At 42.8% G+C, this 20,043-nt stretch overlaps 1 protein-coding gene across 16 annotated transcripts in view; it reads right to left on the minus strand.

Moving 5' to 3' along the window:
* Positions 1-20,043, minus strand: part of KCNMA1 (potassium channel, calcium activated large conductance subfamily M alpha, member 1) — a 762,545-nt gene that overhangs the window by 110,717 nt on the left and 631,785 nt on the right. For 4 of the 16 annotated variants that reach the window (XM_011928699.1, XM_011928683.1, XM_011928674.1 and 1 more), the window contains one exon: positions 11,762-11,935. The exons of 10 other annotated variants lie outside the window; for them this stretch is intronic. In XM_011928699.1, the coding sequence (XP_011784089.1) occupies positions 11,762-11,935 (174 nt within the window). Of the gene's footprint in view, positions 1-11,761; positions 11,936-18,433; positions 18,443-20,043 lie in introns of all 16 variants that reach the window. 2 more of the 16 variants (XM_011928729.1, XM_011928717.1) reach the window with 1 other exon arrangement.

Genomic DNA, 20,043 nt, shown 5'->3' on the forward strand with positions numbered 1-20,043 from the left:
AAAACCGATGTTCTGGGGAGATAATAGCTATCTACTGGTATTTTTGTTGGCTTATTTCTGTTGGGGCAATTATTCCATGATCTAGAAATTAAACAAATTGACTCCATTTAAATTTTATAGTCTGTTATACTAAGCTGTTCAACTCTCAGTCACTATCTGTGGGCTTCTCTGCCTGTAGCTGATATGGCCTATCATAAGGCTAGCTTGATGGCAGTCAGTCATTTGAAAAAAAAACGCACTAGTTATAGTTAAAGTGGCTTATCATTATTATTTCCCTCAATACTATGGGAGATGGCAGGCTTCTGATCTAGCAGTCTACTCATCCACTATGTAATCTTGGTCAAGTTCTTCTGTTTCTTTGTTAATTTCATATGTTAATGAAGGATGATAGCAATAATTCAACATATGCCAGGCAATCTTTACATATATTCACTCAATGAATTCATGCAACCACTCTGTGAGATAGGTCCTTATTATCTCCAGTTTATAGATGGGGAAGCTAAAAAATACTGAAGTTCTGGGACTTACTCAAAGTCACATGGGAGAAGGACATGATGTTTATGCTGGGGATGCCTAGATGAAATGAGATGATGTTGGTGCCTTGAGAAGTGCAAAGACTCAAACACACATAAGACATTACTCTTATTATAGCCATGAGCATCCACTCAGTGAACATGTCAAAGCATGACTTCACCAGGACTTCCAAAGTTTCCAGAAAACTCACAGATCTCATCCTTGTATCTGCCTGCTCTGACGTTTCCTAGAATTTCAGGCTATAATTGCCAACAAGATCTCTCAGTTCACTGCACAGTGAGAGGAATGACTTCAGAATCCCCTAACATACAGAGGAGGAAAGACAGGAGATGTCTGCCTATTTCCCATCTTCATCTTAACAGAAGATATTTATGAAGGAGCAGTGTTTCCAGCAACCAGCCCCTTGCAAATGTCACATTCATGCCCTAACTTCCAGACCCTGTAACATGACCTGAACCCCTTCCTCCCTGTCTTCATTCCTAGCATAGTTGCAGCTTTTATTTTCACCTAGCATCTCTCTTCTCTGCAGGTCATGTGCCTGCCTTCTCAGTAACACCTGTTTAGGGCTTTGGTTTGGAAGCATCCCTGCTGGATGTGTTCTCTCCGTTGGCTATGTTACAGATCATACGTGGAAATTTATTCATCTGCACTGAAGAAATGGCCAGATCAACCTTGACAAAATGCAGAGAGCATTTCAGAACCATTCAAAGGTAAGGGAATGCTTGGTGCAGCCTGAGAGAGCTTTGAGAACGATCAAGAAAATCAAGAAAACTCTTCCTTGAGCAGAACAAACAGAATAATGGCTCTTAATGGGAAATAGCTATGTGACATTCAGCTTTTGGATACCTCCATGTGGAAGGAGTTATCATTTGGGTGCTGCTGCCTACCTTGAGTCAGAATCAATTACCCTAACCACCATAAAAGGCCTTGAATGTTTCTCTACATTTGGGCAGGTTGATGTGCCCACCTGCAGATGCTGACACCTCTCTATCTACAACAGGCCCCTTTCCTCACATAAGCCCTGCCCAGTGCATTGGTTTTATGCTGCCCTGACTCACAGCAAAATGATCAGGTTTGCTGACATTAATAAAACTCAATGTGAATGTCGCAAGTCCTTGATTTTCTAGAGCAAATTCTCTACATATAGTGGTATCCCTGCCTCTCCTCATTTGAAGCATTGGTGGATTTTTGCCTATGTGGTTTTTTTCCAGTACTTTGTTTCCAGATCTTCTTTCCCATAATGTATCCTTCACAAAGAATATCAGTTGCAACTACCAGTTGATCATTTTCTAGTTCCTTCAGTTGTGTCCTTGTTTTTGCTTACTACATTTTTTCCCTCTTAATCTTCTTGTGCATCTCAGTTTTTTTATGTTTACATACATATACTATACAGTAAGCTGCTGCTTAGCAAGTTTTGGGAAACTTCATGGATCTGGGGCAATCTGGCTTCTAGCACATCACCAATTCCTTTAAGGGTTGGGAACCCCTTCATTTATTCATTCTTTTACTCATCAAATATTTACTGAACTGGAATCCTCCAGGCCATTTCCTATTCAAGTATTCTTGCCAATATAGGAAGCCCAGCCAAGGATGTCAGCATGCTACATTTTTGACCTTGGAGGGAAGGAAGGCAGCCCCTGGGTCCTTTTTTGACTGAGTGTGATCCAACAGGCTCCAGCCCAGAAAGCTGACATTGGCCAAAATGAAGATCATTTTAATGCAAGCAGTCAGCTCCCTTCCCAGAAGATAGCCCATGCTCTATGGTATGCAGATGCCCATCTATGCACTGTCAATACAGCTGGTGCAGTGCCAGCTCTGGGGTTGGAGTGTTTCTCACTTCATTTATAAGTCTCTCAGTGCAGTAGATCATCCCTAACGCAGATCTGCCTCAAAAGATTCCACTTTCAGTTTGCATAGGGTTTTCTCTGCAGCTCTAGGAACATTTGGTGGGACTCCTCTTGCTGTATTGAAGGGGCTAGAATGAAAGCTTTTAGATTTACTAGAAAAGGCTGGGGGAGTTTTTTCTTGCTGTTTCTCTTGAATATAAGAGACTAGCTCCTCCTGAGGATGACCAAATGAGAGGGTCAGAGAAGAAAGGCCACTATTGTTAGTTCTGCTCATCTAAGCTAGACATCAAAAGAATGTCTCCTCAGAATAAAAATCTATGGGCGTATGTAGCAATCACCCTCCAAAGCAAGCACTATCTATTTACAGAAAGGCCTTTGCAATTCCCTCTGAGATTTCAAATGCAAGGGTCTGATAATGCTGGATTTAGCTCTGTCCATTTAGATTCCCTTTGGGAAAAAGGTCAGCTGGGGAAGCAGAACCCCTGTAAGCAGATGTGGTGATGGAGGGTCCCCTGACTATCCAGGTAATTCAACACGCTGGTTTGGGAGAAAGCCCCAGAGAGAGAAAGACAATACACAGTTGGTTGGCTTGGTGCATTTTGCCACAATGCACTTCCAGAAGTTGGCATTCTCAGCATGCACAGCCTACCACCAGGAGGGAACCCAGGACTCAAGTGCTTTTCCATGCAGTTTTAATGAACCTCTGAGGTCAATGGTGTGCACAAATGCCACAACCACAGATGCTGACATAAGAAAGGACACAGACAAAGGTCTTATGCACAAAGCAGTAAAACCGAAAAGAAAGTTGTGCATGGTACTTCGAAACGCCACAAGACTTCTTTAGGACTCTGTGTGGCAGTACTTCACAGGAAATGTGTTTCGTATTTCCACTCAAGAAGGTTAAGTGGTTGAAAACTACAGTGCATTTTCAATGAATGGGATGTGAAGCACTGTATTATTTTTCCCCCATCGATGTAAGGAGACATGCTGACTTCCTGAGAAAGGAGGAGAAAAGTCTCCTTGCCATACACAGGGATTTAAAGAAGTATTCCCATGAGCTCTAACTGAAGCTACCACCTGCAGCTGGAAGCAAGCGCCTCAGCGCTGGCCAGGTGTCTCCACTGGTGGCTCCCACTTGCTTCATGTCTGCTGTTCAGCCTGAGCCAATACCTCACACCAGCAGGTGAGAGCTGCCTGCCTGTCACCTTCAACACACTCAAGATGTGAGACATACTTGAACTGGGGAGGACGGTGAGGAAGAAGGAAGAAATATTGCTTAGGAAAAGGAAACAGAAGTAGATCCCCAAGGCCAGTGGTAGTGGATGCAGACGGGTGGGTCTCCCAGTCCTGGGTCAGAGGTCAGGAAATCTTCCTCCAATAAGAAGGAAACTCTAGTGAACCCAGCTGGGAATCACAATGGCTGCCGGGTCAGCTGGGGAGAATTAGGCTCATGGACTTCAACTGCTCCAGAGCCACTAATTAAACTGTCTTCTAAAGACTGTAACTTCTTGGATTTGCATCTGGGTAATGTGCTGCAGCTGCAGGGTCCTGTACACTATAGATCAAGTCTTCCTTCCGAAGGCTTCTCAGAGCAGCTGGGCCCTGGCCCTCCCACCACAGGCTCCCCTCTGTTTGTCTCCTCCCTGAGAGGGGGGCTTCCAGCTGCCCCCTAGCCAGTCCCTTCCTCCCCAGCAGCCACAGCAGCCCTCCCAAAACAAAGCCTCTGTTAAGTCACTTCCCTGATCAAACACCAATATGATAGTGTTGCATTGTCTAAAGACTTTCTATCATATTACAGACTAAGAACAAAAATCTTGACCTGGACCCTGCCAGGAATGGGGCCCCATTTTACCCTTCGGGGGGTCCACTCCCTGCATTCTAAGTCTTAAACTTCAGCCAAATTGGGTGACCAGCTGCTGCGCAGGAGGCCCCCAGGACTCTCTAGGTTATCTCGAGTTTTCATGACCAGAATCCTCACTTTTTTCTCCTCCCTTGGAGATTAAGTGACTTATCCATCACATTCAACTGCAAGAGTAACTGAGCAACTCAACCAACCCCACACATCGTGGAGCCACACGGCCTGTGTTGAAATCCCAGCTCCACGAGTCACTGGCTATGAGACTCATGGCCAGACTCACTGGCTATGAGACCCTTGTGCCTTAGTCTGTAAATGGGGCACATTGCAGATGTCTCAGGTTACAGTTGCCTCAACCGCAAACAACAGTTACCTCATAATAAGGGTTAAATTAATTAATATTTGTAGTAATAGGCAGAGTAGTGCCTGTAATGCAGCAAATGCTATATAAGTGTCACATGTAACAACAATAACAACACATACACACATCCTCCCTGTGTTCTCAGAGTTGCTTGCACACAGTAAGAGTAGAGACTACACTAAGTCTAGTTGTAACATGAATCCAAGTTAACCAACTAGCCACTTCTTAGTACTGCTGTGTCAACAAACCTCACTCCCTTGGTGATGCAGTATAGATAGAATATAGATCTCTTTGGGGAGTGACCCCATGTTCAGATAAGACTAAAACATGATTCTAGCCTCAAAAGAGAAACACAATTTTTCAGCAAATGTTGGTAGTATGCCTCCTTCTGTCTCTCCTCACCAATGAGCATGACCTGCTTATAATTTCTACCTCCACTCCATTCTGGTTTCCATTTTTGGCTGCTCTGTGCTTGCAGCTTCTAGGCTTCACTGGGAGTCAAAGATCCCAAATGTTAAGATCGTTCCGAAGAGCATGCTGGCAAATGTCCTAAAAGTGCTGGGCCAGATGACAAGCATCCATCTCCGATGAAGGAAGTATCCAACTGAAATGATGGGCACCATATGAGAAGGAGAATCCCAAGGCATGACGGAGACCAGAGGTGCTGCAGACCCACTGTCCGTTTCTGCCCGGATGGGGGAGGAAGGCAGGATGCAGTGAAGCCTGTGCCACTGCCCCACAAGCCTCTCTCGAGTGACTTCCCACCATTATTGGTCTGCTACTAATCTGAGACAATGCCCAATCGCATCACAACAAATTAGCCACAGACACGTGATAGCAATCAACTCAGGGGGCGAGACTGAGTGCGGGCTGGGGATTCCCCAGCTCCGTGAGCCGCACGCTCCCACAGATGTTTCTAAAAGCCTCTTCCCCGAGGCCCATTTAGAGAGAAATTAAATGCAACTTCGACTTAATTAACGTTTTAAATGATAATGAATACAATGTAGATTCATAGGAGGCATTTACATTGTGTTGTAAAATTGATAAAAATTTAATAACTCTTTGTTAATAAGTTATGTCTCCCCAGACCCGTGAAGCCTAAGGCACTGCAAACTCCAGACTGGGTCTAATCGAGGCTCCCGGTGCAGGTGGAGGAAGGAGGCAGAGATGGACTTGACATTTGCTCCAAGCCTGCTCTAATTCAAACCTCTGCTTGTTCATCAGTACTTTATTTCATAGAGTAAAGGTCAGGATTTGGGCTCAAGGCAGAGCCTTGACAAGAAAGCTCAAGTGGAAGGCGGGCTGGCCCTGGCATCTGTCGCCTGAGATAGTGGAGGAGGATGGAAGATGAGGAGCTAACTGGCCACATCTGCCCTCCACCATGGAGGTAAGAGGAAGCAGCCACTGCCTGGTGGTAGAAGCTGTCAGGATGAGTATCCTGACAACCGGCCACTGTCCTGAAATAAAAAAGCAAACATAATTTCTATGTCACCTTGCATAAGGGCCTCTTCTGGGCTTATGTGAGGCATGCCAACGTCTTTTCTAGTTTGTCCTTAAAGAGCCGAGTCATTTATTACAGCGCAGTGTCCCTGGGAAGAGAGGTGTCCCATGATGGGGTATACACAAAGGACCCTGTCAGCTTCCCTCATTCTGACCTTTCTACTTCTTGTTTCCCAATCCTGTTTCAAAGAATTTCTTTTGAGAAGTTGGCTGCCTTTTGCCTACTGTTCCTGTCTCCTTTCATCTACCTGCAGTACATCTTCATAGTGTATTCATCTTCAGGAATTCAATCACACTCTTGTTTGGAAGGTGGTGGAAGCACAACAAGGTCTCCAAATACAAGCCAGTGACTTTACCTGACACTCAACTGAAACAATCAGCTATTTATTCTGGTGGAGAACCCAGTGTGTTGGGAGCTTTTGACAGACGAGTGATGTAAAGGATCCTTCTCAAAGGCAATTTTACCCGAGCATGATTTCTGCCTCACAATGCTGATTTAAGAAGCTGCCCACTGCACAGAGTGAGCTAGGGCCCAGAGTAAGGTATACTTCCAGTCAATCTATGGCTCAGTGTGGCTATCACAAAAGCAAGCAAGAGGCAGTGGCTTCTGTAGCCTCGCCTGCTACCAACAAGAGTGTCCTAAGAAGCCCCTTCCAGGTCCATCACTAGGTCTTAGTCACAGGCGACAACCCAACGGCTGGCTAGGCCGATCTGCCACTCTGTTTTTACTTCCTGCAATGAAGTTACTAAGGGTCAAATCAGGACGCATGGGCCAGGGTAACTAAAGAGCCAGGGGAGAACCCAAAGGCTCTGGTAGTGCTTGGTGTGCACAGGTGTGATGGATATTGACAGAGAGAGAGAGAGAGAGAGAGAGAGAGCGCTCACATGAGCATGGCAAGCATGGGAAGATGGAAGAAAATGGAGACTCAGACGAACGGGCTTTAAAAAGAATACATGAAAAACTATGATCACATTGATTTGTGCTTATTATCTTTGGCTCTCTTTTTTTGTATTTTTCTCACTGGTAGTGGTGGTGGAAAGAGGGGAATCATTGCTTTTAGGGCCCAGAAGTAAAAGACGCAAATAGAATTTAGGATTGGGGAATTTGAGGAAGTCGCCCAAAACTGCACATAAAATGAATGAGATAATTACAGGCTGTTGATTTTTAAATGTAGCTTATTAAATTAACTCTCCTTTAACAGGTGTTGGAGACTGTCAGGATAGGGTGTGTCCTATTATAGACATTTTCCTAGAGCTGTTTCCACCCCTTGCCCTTGTATCTGATTTTATGTACTTCAAAATGCCATTAGTTCACTCCAGTGACTTTAGTTCTATTGACAATGTTAATTCTCTGCCTGTACAAACCAAAGGCTACTCGGGATAAGCTGATTTTTGTTTATTATCTGACAAGACTCGAGATTACACTAAACTGATTTTGGTATGTCTCCCTTCAACCTAACCATATTGGACTTCTCTCAGCTTAACCATCAGAGTTAAATGCCTTCTTGTATTATATTTATACCCGAAATAAAAGTCATATATAATTTAAAATTAGCTACAGTAGTTTGCAAAAGGATGCATGTAATTGTGCCGGTCTAAACTATCAGTAAATTGAAAGGTTGGTGTCAGTGGTCACACATGTACTTTAGCTAAAGCTGGTTCCAAGTGCAAGTCTAAAGGTCTGCTTCTCTTCTACCATATGATTAATTTGTTTGTGCCAGAGTTACTGATGCTTTGTGACCAGAATCATGTCAGGCAGGTCTCAACCGGTCTGAATCAATATGGTCCTGCGTTGCCACTGCATCATAATTTTAATTGTCCCTTTCTATTACACTTAGCAATCAGATAGCAGGCAAGACTGAAATAACAAGAATAAACTTCTAAAGAGAGAGAAAGGTCCATTTTACAAAATTATAGTGGGAAGAAATCATACTGATTGGAATCTACTTCTGTATTTATGTGCATGTGTATGTTGCTAGACATTCATTTTTCACATTTAATAGTACTAGAACACAGCTACTTATGAAAAAGCCAAGGCCCACACCATCCTGATGTCTTTTGAGAGAGCTGGGACTCTTGCCCAGGACCATCTGAAGTGGAAACAAAACCAAGATGATCATAAAATGACACTCTATGCACTGATTCTAGCCTACCATATTGAGCATTTCAGTCTTGCCAGAAATAAAATCCTTTTGTGATGAATCCTTATCCGTCACAATTTGCCTTACTTTTCTGACACCTTTTATTTTGATTTTTGTCTTTCCTTAACTAGTCCTTCCCCTCTGAAGGTCTTTTGGTCAACACAGTCTGGCCTTCCATCTCCTCCTGAGTTCCACAGAAGACAACTATCATAATAGCACATGACTTAACCGATCCACGGTAATGGGCCACACCTCCATAGAGGGGTGCACTGAGCAGGCAGCCCCTGCTGTTAGAAGGCAGGTTTTCAGAACTGTGTGAACACTTTTAATATATTACCATTCCTCTGGGAACCAGCTACTTCTCTTCCCACTTCAGAAAACACATAATGGGACTTTGTGTTTCAATTTAACATCCCTTGAAAACGGAAATTTTTCCCCTTATAAGAAAAAAAAAAAATAGAGTAAAGAGGGAGACGAAAGGCAAGAGAGAAATGAATTAGGCAGTCTCCAAAGCACACTGGCTCAACTGGGAAACTGCGACCAAAGCAAGCTCCATAATAGTATAATGACCTTTAATGAGTGTCTTGGGAAACAATACAGCTCTAGCATAAAAGACAAAGGGCAAAACTCATCATGGCTCTGCTGACACTAATTCAAAATGATTTTCAGAACAACTAAAGAATGTAAGAGAAGTAATCTGATCCGCCCATCTGACCTCACTTTGATTCAAGGGCCCTTCTCCTGCCATTTCTAATTGTCAAACCCTCTACATTTCACATCTGTTCATATTTAATGAAAAGCCCACTCTCACCGCTGCTCTTGAGTCAACTTGCTCTGTCAAATGGGCACCACCCAACTCCACCACCAGCGAGGGATGCCTGGGGATTGCTATTGGAGCACTGCCAGTGGAATTTCACGTAGAGACAGACATTTTTTTAATTGGAGAAGAAGGGCTTATGCGGGCCCAAGAAGGGGCTCAAATTGGAATGGATTTTTCTAACTTATTATTAATGGTCAAAGGTGAGTGGTCTCACACAGGGATGGATGAAATCTGCTTTTGTTTGATGGAGTGATGACGGCAGGACGACTGATGAAACGGAGAAGGCAAACCGCCCCCTGAGCTGTCAGTACCAGTTAGGGCTCCAACATGCAGCCCAAAGCTCCACGTGTTCCCTGGTGGGGGCTGATTTTGGAGGCACAGGAGGGACAACATGCCACTCACAGAATGTTTCTTAGAGAATGGGACAATCCCACCCCAAGATTTTCTTCTCCCTGGTCTCCATCAACGGTTGGATTAAATTGCACAGCTGAGAAATCCCTCTAATTAAGATTTCTCTTGGATATAATGGAAATTATACACACTGGGCACCATGGGGTCTACGTGGGGGACACAGAGTTTGCTGTGACAGAGTTTGTATTGTTGGCCAGCACCAGGACATGACCAAGGGGCCCTAGCTCAGAGCCACAGTGGCTCCTTTCTCTTCTCCACTGAATGTAGGCTAAGGTTTTAGAACCTCATGATTATTTGAGAACAGAAGTTGCTCATTAGGCAGAAGGGTAAGCTGGGGGGGGGGGGGCTTGTGGTTACTTTCACCATCATCAGTCAAAGAGATGTGACCAATTCATGCCACCTCAGGCCCTCCTCTGCTCTTCCTCCCCAGCGCCTATCTTTGAACGTGGTATCTTGCCGCACGTCGTAGACAGACAAGTTCTCTGTGCAGCTCTGCCCTAGCTTATCTCTGTACTGGCATAGGAACTACAGAGAACTCTTCAGGGGAAAATAAAGTGATAAGGATTCATATGTCAGCATCTAAGGATTTTAACAGAAATCTTTCCAAGATTTTAGGCCCATGGGGCAGTCCACACTCCCTCTCAATGCAACCTCCATTAGGTATCACTTTGAAGTGAATCCTGTCCCTCGGCACTGCTCTGGAGCAGCAGGAAATCGTGAATCAGAGAGGATGACTCTCTGGTCCTAGATGAAAGTTTTCCAAATGCCTCCAATATGGCTCGATGCACAGATCATGCTTTGCACTTGAACTTTGGGCCCAAACATAAGCACCTGGCATGGCACACAGTGAAGTCCCAGTTCCTTGAGCCCCAGAGGCCTCATGGATCCCTGCTACACAGCCGCACTCCACTGGGAACAGCCTCAACACCAGCACAGGGGAGTCAAGCCAGTTCATTTTCCATGGGAATAAATGCTTAAGAGCTCAGTGATCTTCTTCCTCTTGTTGTCAGTGTACACCTACCCCTGCTGGCGAAAGTGTAGCTCAACCAGCTCTGAGCACTTGGAAGGTGAGAGGACAGGGAGCAAGAGGTTAGCAATAAATGTGTTGAGTGCTCTAAAGAGGAAGGGAGGAAGTGCAGAAACGAGAAGCATCTCTTACCTTCTATGCTACCAAAACATGCAAACAAAGTTAGTTATACTTCAAGTAAAGTCCTCCAGTGGAACCACAGCCCCTTTGGCACTTGGACCAAGACCCACAGTCCCAGGGTCTCAAACTGGAGCTTTCAGGAACTTCACTTATGAACCATATCAGGAAAACAGCAAAGTCCATGGTGAAGGCAAGGATAAGGGAGGTCTCAGGAAACTGACACATCTCAGCCTTGCCAGCTACTAGCTGCATAACCTTGACAGGTTCTTTAACATCTCTGAGCTTGTGGATGACAAAGAAGACTGATATCAGAGGCCTGTGCTATGGACTCGGGGAAATCGCAGAGGTTTCTGACTTAAATTTTTTGTTGGCATTTGGAATCACAATTGCTACAAGATACCTTAGTTAAACAGGGGCTATACTATTGGAAAAATAAAACATATTAATGGAACAGTCCTTCAAAATAGTCATCTTTCTGAGAAAAGGGTCTGGAATACACTAGCCCAATGCAGGCTGACAGACATAGAATACTCTTTTCCAGAACAAAAGACAAAATCTGGCACTGGAGGAATGAGGCACAGGTTAGAGAGACACCGTAAAAAGAAAAAAAAAAATACATATTTTATATACATATATATATATCCATCTGCATGAAAATTGTTGTATTTTGGAAGCTATCTAAGAAACTATCTAAGCTCACTAAAAGCAATTTAATTCTAGAGCTGGCTTGTTCTCGCTACACCCTTTCCTTCCTCCCTTTGATACAATTCAATTTACAGCCATTTCAAAAATATTAAGATGTACACTTCTGCATATCTCTGTATTAATACAGTAGGTGATATGCTGTCACTTTAATTTACATTTACATTTATTTAAAGGAGAGAGAGGAAAGATATCACCAGACTGTAATATCACAGTCCTGCATGCTATTACGAGAAGCACAAGTTAAGAAAATCAGAAGGGAGGCCTTCCTCAGCACGTACACAGAGACACAGGCAGCTGGGGCAACATGTCACCACACAGGAGTTCACACTGGGAAGAAAACATCAGTCCGACTGACTCAGAACCACAGGGCACAGCACAAGACAGGGATGATACCACAGACAGCACAAACATGGAACTACATGTGTTGAGGTTAAACTTACAGGCACGGAAACTGGTGGAGCAATCATTAACAGAGACAGAAGAAAGTGGGAAGGCTCTCTCAAGGGTGTCCACGTTACCACGCACACGGCCTGACATGCACGAGCAGTCACGCTCAGAACGTCCGCAATCAAAACAACATGCCCGTCTCATTCTCTTGTAGATGGACATCTTGGCTATAACCGTGTGGTTGGATGGGAGGAGAGGAAGAGCGGCAATTAATGGCAAGGTCACACACAGCAAGGCAGCTGGAAGGGAGCTGAAGGGATTTAACACAGGTCTTAGTTCACTTTAACAGTCTTGACCCAGAAAAAAATGCAGAGTGATTGTTGGTAACAGTTTGGTTGTACATCAAAAAAGCAGCGAAAATATAAATTGCCTTTATCGTCCCCCACGGCTGTTGCACATGATTTTTCTCCCCTAGGTAAAGCGGTGACCACAGGAAAAGGGCATGGCTGAATACACTCAGGTTCTCAGATGGGAAGAAGAGCAAATTATCGACAGCAAAAAATGTAACCAACACTTTTCCCCTGGTATGATTAATACAGGAGGACAAAATACACACACTGCCAATCAATTAAATTAGTTGCTTATTTGGTATAATAAATGGTTTTTGCAAGAGGCAAAAATATCTAATATGTAGGCTTTCTAATTTCCATCCATTTCTGGGCATTAGGCAGAGGCTGGGATAAGCTTTCATCAAATTAGATGTGAAACGATTACGTGTTAATATAGAATCTGAGGATGCCTTTGCTGAACTTCCCGAGAGTGAGTTTACATGATGGCTACAGGAATTTAAATTTACTCTTGACAGAACAAATATCCGAATCTGTCCATATAAGAAATGCAGCTACTCAAGACTAATGCTGCAGATTTGACATTAAAGGCAGTTCACAAACAAGAAATCACCAAAAGCATATGAGATGTTGCTCTATTGGAATGCATTTAGCTACTCATGGGTGTATTTTCTGCTAAAGCTGAGAGGATCTGAAAATCGCATCTGCCTTTCTCTCCCCACCAAACAGAAATTCAGGAAGCAATCAGGCTATTGGTTAATCATATTCTTTTTTTTTTCCTTGTACAGAAAATATTTGCCAAAATCGATTAAAACTGACAAAACATGAAATAAAAGAATAGGTTCCGTGTGAAATATCTTAATGCAATTTGCATGCAGCATTGATAGCTCTTCTAAAGCTGGTATGGTAGGTTCTGCACTGCCTGGGGATCCAAACTGAGTGGTAACCTATAAAAGTTGTTGGAAGTCAGCATCGTAGTTTCCAATGCGCTTCACCTTTGCCTTTCAAGCCAATTTATATTTCAGTACAAGAGAATGTTTTTGTACCTCACTTTGACGCTACAACAGGCAAACATGTTTGCTTATCACTTAGCATGAACTGGCCTGCTTCTCTCACAAGGTAGAAGAATTCACATTTATTCTAAGCATTACTGCCAAATAGTAAACCTAAACTGAGGAGGTGTTATTCCCTGCATCCACACCTTCCATTTTGAAAGTCATTTCCCCCCCCTTTCTTTTTCTTTGTAGAGAATGGTTGCACTCTTATTTTAAAATATGGCTTGTGGTTTTGCCCTCTTTGAATGTTACAGTCACCAGGAAGAGGGGTTTAAATCTCTCAAATGGGTCAAGTCCTGTTCTAAGACCTTTATGACTTGCCATACAGTATATTTGTCAAGCAAGGGTAACGTTATGATTGTGAAGAACAGGCACTGGGGGAGATGAATGAGAGATCTCTTCAGCAGCAACTCCATTCTTGTAAACTTGGCTCACATTTTTAGTGACATGTTCTTTTAGTGTCCTTGCTAGTCTGTTGTTCAGATCATCATGCAGCCCCAGCCCTGTTCAATGGTGGTATATCATTCCTTTGAGCTTTAGCTTTTACCAAAAAAAAAACCAAACAAAAAAAAAAGTTCCACTATAGCATTTGAATCAGAGGAATTTAGAAGGCATGGTGTGAATGCCCAGACATCCCAAACAAACAGCAATGGCTGAAGTCAAGAAAGGGAAAAAAGTCTTCAATTAAAGACATGAACATAAATTTATCTTAAATGTATCCAGATCTGGCATACAATCTGCAGACATTCCCTTGTTTTCTCCTTATTTCTTTTACTGGAAATATTGATTTGTTATTTACACAGAAGAGGAAAACAAGGATGATTTTTTGTTTCACCATAGATAAATCGTTTTGAAAAACAATTTTTTTAATCAAATGCTGTAGCAGAAGAGAAGCCCATCAAACTCTGGAATGCTATGCTTCTCATTAGCAACAGTCCCTGGTTTTCATTTCCATACTGCCATTTTGGGTTTATATACAATAATAGAATCTGACACATTTATGGGGAAAGAAAGTTCTTATAAATAAACCATCTTTAAGGATAAGGGGAAGGATGATGGAGATGAAATAACTTTTGAAACTGTTTGTTCAGAGGCAAATGGATGAGAATGGGTGATGTAAACCTCCTACTTGATATGAGTTCAGGAGGAAACACAGCGACAAACCAGTGGCTCTCAGGGACTGTTTGCAACTGTTATTGTTAGCCGTTCTGGTGACCATGCATTGTTCTAAAATTTCTTATTGTTAGCATGCAGGAACAGGCTGAAACTGGTCATCGAAGCAGCAAAAAACCATTTGCTATAAGAAGATTAACTGTTAATTATAAGCAGTCACATTCCAAAGCAGCATATGCATAAAAAAGAAAACATGCTATTACTCGTCATTCCTTCCCAATCATTTTTACACTCACACCAAATGCAAAATAGAAATCTCAAAAGACAAACAAGTACCACCACCACCACACACACACACACACACACACACACACACACAAAATCAGCAAGAACGATCAATGAGAGGCTCAAAGACAAGACAGAAACAGTTGAAAACTATTGAGCCCCACATGTTGACAAACCTTCATGAATCAGAATGTCTAGATCAAGGTGCCACCAACTGGGAAGGTGGCTCTTTTTTGCTACTGCTGGCATAGTCCATTTCCATTGACTCCCTGTCAGGTGTCTTCACCTAGAGACTTCTGGGTCCACTTTCTTAAAGGTAAGACCTGGTGGAGCGATTCATTAGGCTTGAAGGATATGAGTACTCGCCAGGAAGAGCTCTCCTCTGGGCCATTATTCAAATCATGAACAAGCTCTTTAACTAAAAGCTGATGAGGAGTTGACTCCCTGGTGGTAGATGTTCCAGAAGAATTGAACACTCTCTGTGTAAAATTATACTCTCAAGTTGGAAAATTAAATTATATCAAAGTTAAGTTGTGGACCTCCTAATTTGGAAATTACCACCCCTCATCTCTCTCCACTCTCTCTGGCTTCCTGATCCTTCCATTTTTTTTAAGTGAATCAGGATATTCAGAACCACTGGTGCTTTGTTTCCATTTCTCAGTGATTGTTTCCTTTTCTAGAGCTGATTTAGGTTAGAATGTTAATTTTAGACACGAAGAGTTCCACTTTAAATTCCCAAGGTTAGGTCTCAAAGTGCAACTTTGAAAGTTTCAGATTTATTAAAACAGAAGTAAATTTCTTATCTACTCCCTGGCCACACAAAGCGTCCTCTCTCCTTTGGTGTTTGCTAATTTTCTTTCTTACATAGTCACCCATTGTTCCCTTACCAAATCCCAATTCTCAGACAACGTTTTCCCCAGGATGTCAATGGTAATGCAAAGTAGATCTATGAGGACATCTAGTGGATCGATGTGGAAGAGCAGCTAGTTCACGGGCAATTGGAACTAGCCTTTCTCCAAAAGGAGCAGAAAGAGGACCCTGTTGTCTCTGAGAATTGAAATATGTGCAGTGTCATTTCAATTCAATGGTTTCTCACGATCCACAGCAGATGATTAGGAGTAGGGGGAATGAAAGGGTGAGAGGTCCTAGGAGATGAGCCTCGGGTCTGCAGCCACAGCTGGCACAGTAGGACTATTTCGGTGGCAGCTGACTGGGTCTCCTTTTTAAAGCCCTGCTGCGGCTTCCTGAGACTGGGAGCAGACAAGAGTGTGTCTCTGGCAAGTGTGAACACCGAAGCTACTTGTCTTCCCATCTTAGGGCTCTTGAAACTTCATGCTTAATTAATTGCCCTGATAGGCCGACTAAACTCTAGGAAAGCAGAAATACAAGGCTCTAGGGACTCAGTTTACTGTGTGGTCCACTTCATAAAGTTCTTGCTATCGGACCAGGGCCATGGATTCTATGAGGTTATGTGGTTGCTAAGAATTTGACCCTGGGTCTCATCTTCCTCCGAAGACCTAGGTCCTAGCAGTTTCACAATTTGAGAAAAAGCTTTTATGTACTTTTCTTCACCACGGTGAAGTGGATATTCAACCAATATTTCCACTATAACTTCCTAGTACTAGAGACAAAATAAAAGTATTTCCCTAATGGACATCATCAAAACTATCTGTTTACTCTTGAGTGTTTAAAACAAAAAGGCTTCTCAGAAGTGTTCTTGGACAACTTTTCCTCTATTTTGAAAGGCCGTGATCATGAGACCAGAAACCTGTTGGAAAGTGGCTGGTGAAGACGCAGCTCAGTTACTGCTCTTTCCTTAAGTCAAATGGATAATCAGCTGTCAAACTCAGGTTCTCTGCTGGCTGCCCTTTCTGAGCCAAGCCTGGAATGGATAGAAGAATTGGATTCCATCCTATCCTCAGCACCATCTGCCTCCTGCATCAGCAACCAAATTGTCAGTCAATTTCCATTTGCAGAATCTTAATTTCCAGGGTGGATTGGAAGGGGCAGAAAAAAAGCAGTACTGGACTGAGGGGCCCAAGTGGAGCTTTCCAACTGCTGAGGAAAAATATTTTAGATTTCAAGTGAAGCAAATTCAAGGGAAGACTGGAATGGAAGAGAAAAACATCTGCCATTCAATCAATAGATACTTCTCAGGTCACAACCTCACTTTTAAAATCAGTCAAATGAAGGAGGGATTATTTCCAAGCATAAACCCTGGAGCTACTCTTCATGGGCTCTGCAGCAACCAACATTATTAATAAAAATATCCACAGAAGAAAAAGTCCACCAGGATTTACGATGAGGCCTTTGATGTGGCACTGGCAATCAGAGAATATTCTTTCAAGTCCTATAAATGAGAAATGATATCTTCACTTAGCAAAATTCCTCCCATTACCTTCTGGAGTAAGAAGAAGGGTCTTCCAGGTGGTTTTCCAAAAACAGAAAGAGGAGAAAGAAAAAGCTAGTTAATGTTGGCAGCACAGAGCACACCAAGCTAGTTGATTCTGCCCCTAACGACCATATTGTGGCTGAGGAAGGCAGAAGTATTTGGCACTAGAGTTGTTGGTTGATTGCCATTACATTTTCTCTCCAATTCTGAAGGAGCATTCAATTTAGTGTGCAACTCTGCAGGTATGAAAGTGGGCCATGCCCTCAAGCCATCGTTAAATGGTTCTGTCGATGAAGACAGCCACAGAGTCGATTTTGGCAAGATTGTGCATTGAATTGAAGAAGGTCATTGTTGTGTTTTGTTTTTAAAGTGAGCAATCTATACCCTCCAAATACTGATGACTAACAAAAATCAGATGATCAACTTGCCTCTTTTGCTGCAAAGGAATGAGAGGACTGAATTTGAAACATCTTCTCCAAATTCCAGAGCCATTGGACTGAACTGTTCCACAGATTGAGTCTCCTTTTCAGTAGAGCCTTACAAACACGAGTAAAGACCCAAAGCTCAATGCTGGCCTTAAAAGCTCCTCCTCAATGGCCACATCTTGTTGAGTAAAAGGGCATCCTATTCCTTGAGTAAGCTAGAGGTTCAGACACTTGTATTGACTTGATCAGACTTACGCATAGCTCATTGCTGAAATGGAATGTTCTCCTCCAGTCAGTTTTTCTGCCTTAAACAGGTAAACAGATCTTCCAAGATGTCTGACTAACACTCATAAAGCAACTGGGTGTGTCCTACTGAGTACTGACTAAAAGAAAAACTTCATTGTAAAGCTAGGAAACTTCGTAGACTGCAGAAAATAATTACCACTGTGCAAATACTTGTCTCCAGTAAGACAATTGAGATACTTACAGTCCCAAAGTTGAGTAAAAATATGAATGTTCACATATAAGAATGTACATATATTCTGATACATCATGGTACATATTGTGTGTGTGTGTGTGTATACATATATATATATATATATATCACAACATGGGAATATATATGTGGCATATGTGTTTCCTTTAGGAGAGGAATTCAAGCTCAATAGCAAAGGAGACCAAGTATAATTTAAGAAAGGCAAGCATGACAATTACCCCAGCTGATGAAGCATCTACAGCTATAGTGGTAATTATTTCAGCCTAATCAGAGTCCCTTAAAAGTCCTGAGACAAGGTCTTCAAGATAAATACACTGTTGTCAAGGTCTTATTTTCAAATGGAAAAATAAGACAGTGCCCGAAGCTGGCCAGAGCCTGGGGACTGCGGTGGATGGATGGAGAGCAGGCTCCCTGTGGACTCTCTGGCTCCAGACTACTCTGTAGACTGTGTTGGGGGATGAAGGAGTTGGGGCATGATGTCACTGCTACATGCAACATAAATATCAAAAGTAAAAAGGAAACTACAACTGTACAGAAAATTAAAAGAGTATCTCTTCTAGAGAAAGACAGGGGGAACTGGACTCCGGGCTGCTGGGAACCCGTTTTACTCACAATATATCACTACCAGTGTGCAGTTAAAATAGAGTAGGGGCCGTATTCCAAGGCAGCAAAGAGAAAAAAAATAAATCAAAGATATGTCAATGATTTGCAGTCAAAGAAAATTCCTTCAAACACATCAAACTAGACATTACTTGTCCCCTAGGAGTCCACACTTTGGCAAACTTTTAGAGGCTGGGGGAAGAAATATAAATCATTAGACAATGTTTGTTACACAGAAAAAGAAAATGAGTAAATAGTAGACCCTGAGAACTTGCTCCTCGGCCAGACAGCTGAATTTGACTCTTTTCCTTGATAGAGAGCTATGAAGAAATGGAAAGAAATGCAAACGTTAAACTATACTATCACAGGATTTCCAGAAATGGAATGTCTGCACCTGATATTTCTCCAGATGAGATGACGTGAAATGTTGAAGGTTACTGAATGAAAGTGAATGAGGAGGTAGGGGTGGAGGTGAAAGGGGAAGACTGGGTTGGGGAAGAAGGGTTGGGAAGCTATGGGTAAGGGCCAGCAACTGTCGTGGGCCCCTCAAGGGATCTACCATTCCAGGGTGAATTATTAATACCTGGACTAACACGTTTGGACAGATGAGTATGTGTGTCAGCTGTCTTCTCCAACTTAGACTGGGAACTAAGCAATGTCTGTTCAAAGGCATGGGGGTCCCCGCAGTGTGTTATTAATAATCCTAGTTTCTTCTAATTAAAGTTTCTTTGCAGCTAAAACATCTTCTCCAATTTCCTCACTTGCCTGTCCTACATGGGGAGGTTTATTTTTAATAATTCATTTTATTCTAACCACCCCCTCACCTCATACACACATCTGCATCCTGCCCTCTGTTCTATGGCCTTTCAATTAGTAGGAACAATATTCGGACAATTCTGATTGTTACATAGCCAAAGGCCTTTGTGAAATGAAGAAGCTGAGGTTGGGGGAGAAGGCACACAGATGTACAGAGAACGAAGTGAGGCCCTTGTTGCACTGGCTTGGCTTTGTAGAGGCAGGCCTTTTGCAGCAATTGGTGCAGTGTGTAATGGGAGATTATATACCTCACTAGCTCCACCAATTTCAAAGGAAATGAAGAGAATAAAATTATTTCAAACAATTATGTGCCTCTCTCTCCAGGATGAAGCTAAAGCTTGCTGCTGTTTACTTGTCTGGAACCAAGGTGGAAAAATATCCTAGAGGCCAAATCCTTATTTCTTATTTCTAGGGACAGTTTAGTCTGCTGTGTTCCACTATGGCATCCTATGAGGGACGTTCCAATGTCAGAGCAAGAGTCAGAGAAGTTCTCACCTCATCCTTCCACTTCCACTCCTTCCTCCCGAGAATGCTCTCCATCTGGACACCAGGGACATCTTTTAAACTAAGAACTAATGATGACATTTCCTCACTTAAAATCTTCCAATGACTTCCTAATATAGGACTAAAACCCCCACTTCTTACCACGGCCGCTCCCTCCCTCCCTCTCTAATCTCATCTCATACTATTATCTCCCCAGTGCCATTAGTCTTTCTTCTATCCTTCAAACACCACAAACTCATTCCTGCCTCCTGACCTTGACTTTTGCTCTTCTCCTTATCTGGATTGGGTCTTGGCCTCAACAT

This window comes from Colobus angolensis, unplaced genomic scaffold, assembly GCF_000951035.1.
Source record: "Colobus angolensis palliatus isolate OR3802 unplaced genomic scaffold, Cang.pa_1.0 Scaffold12, whole genome shotgun sequence".
Classification (NCBI taxonomy): Eukaryota; Metazoa; Chordata; class Mammalia; order Primates; family Cercopithecidae; genus Colobus; species Colobus angolensis.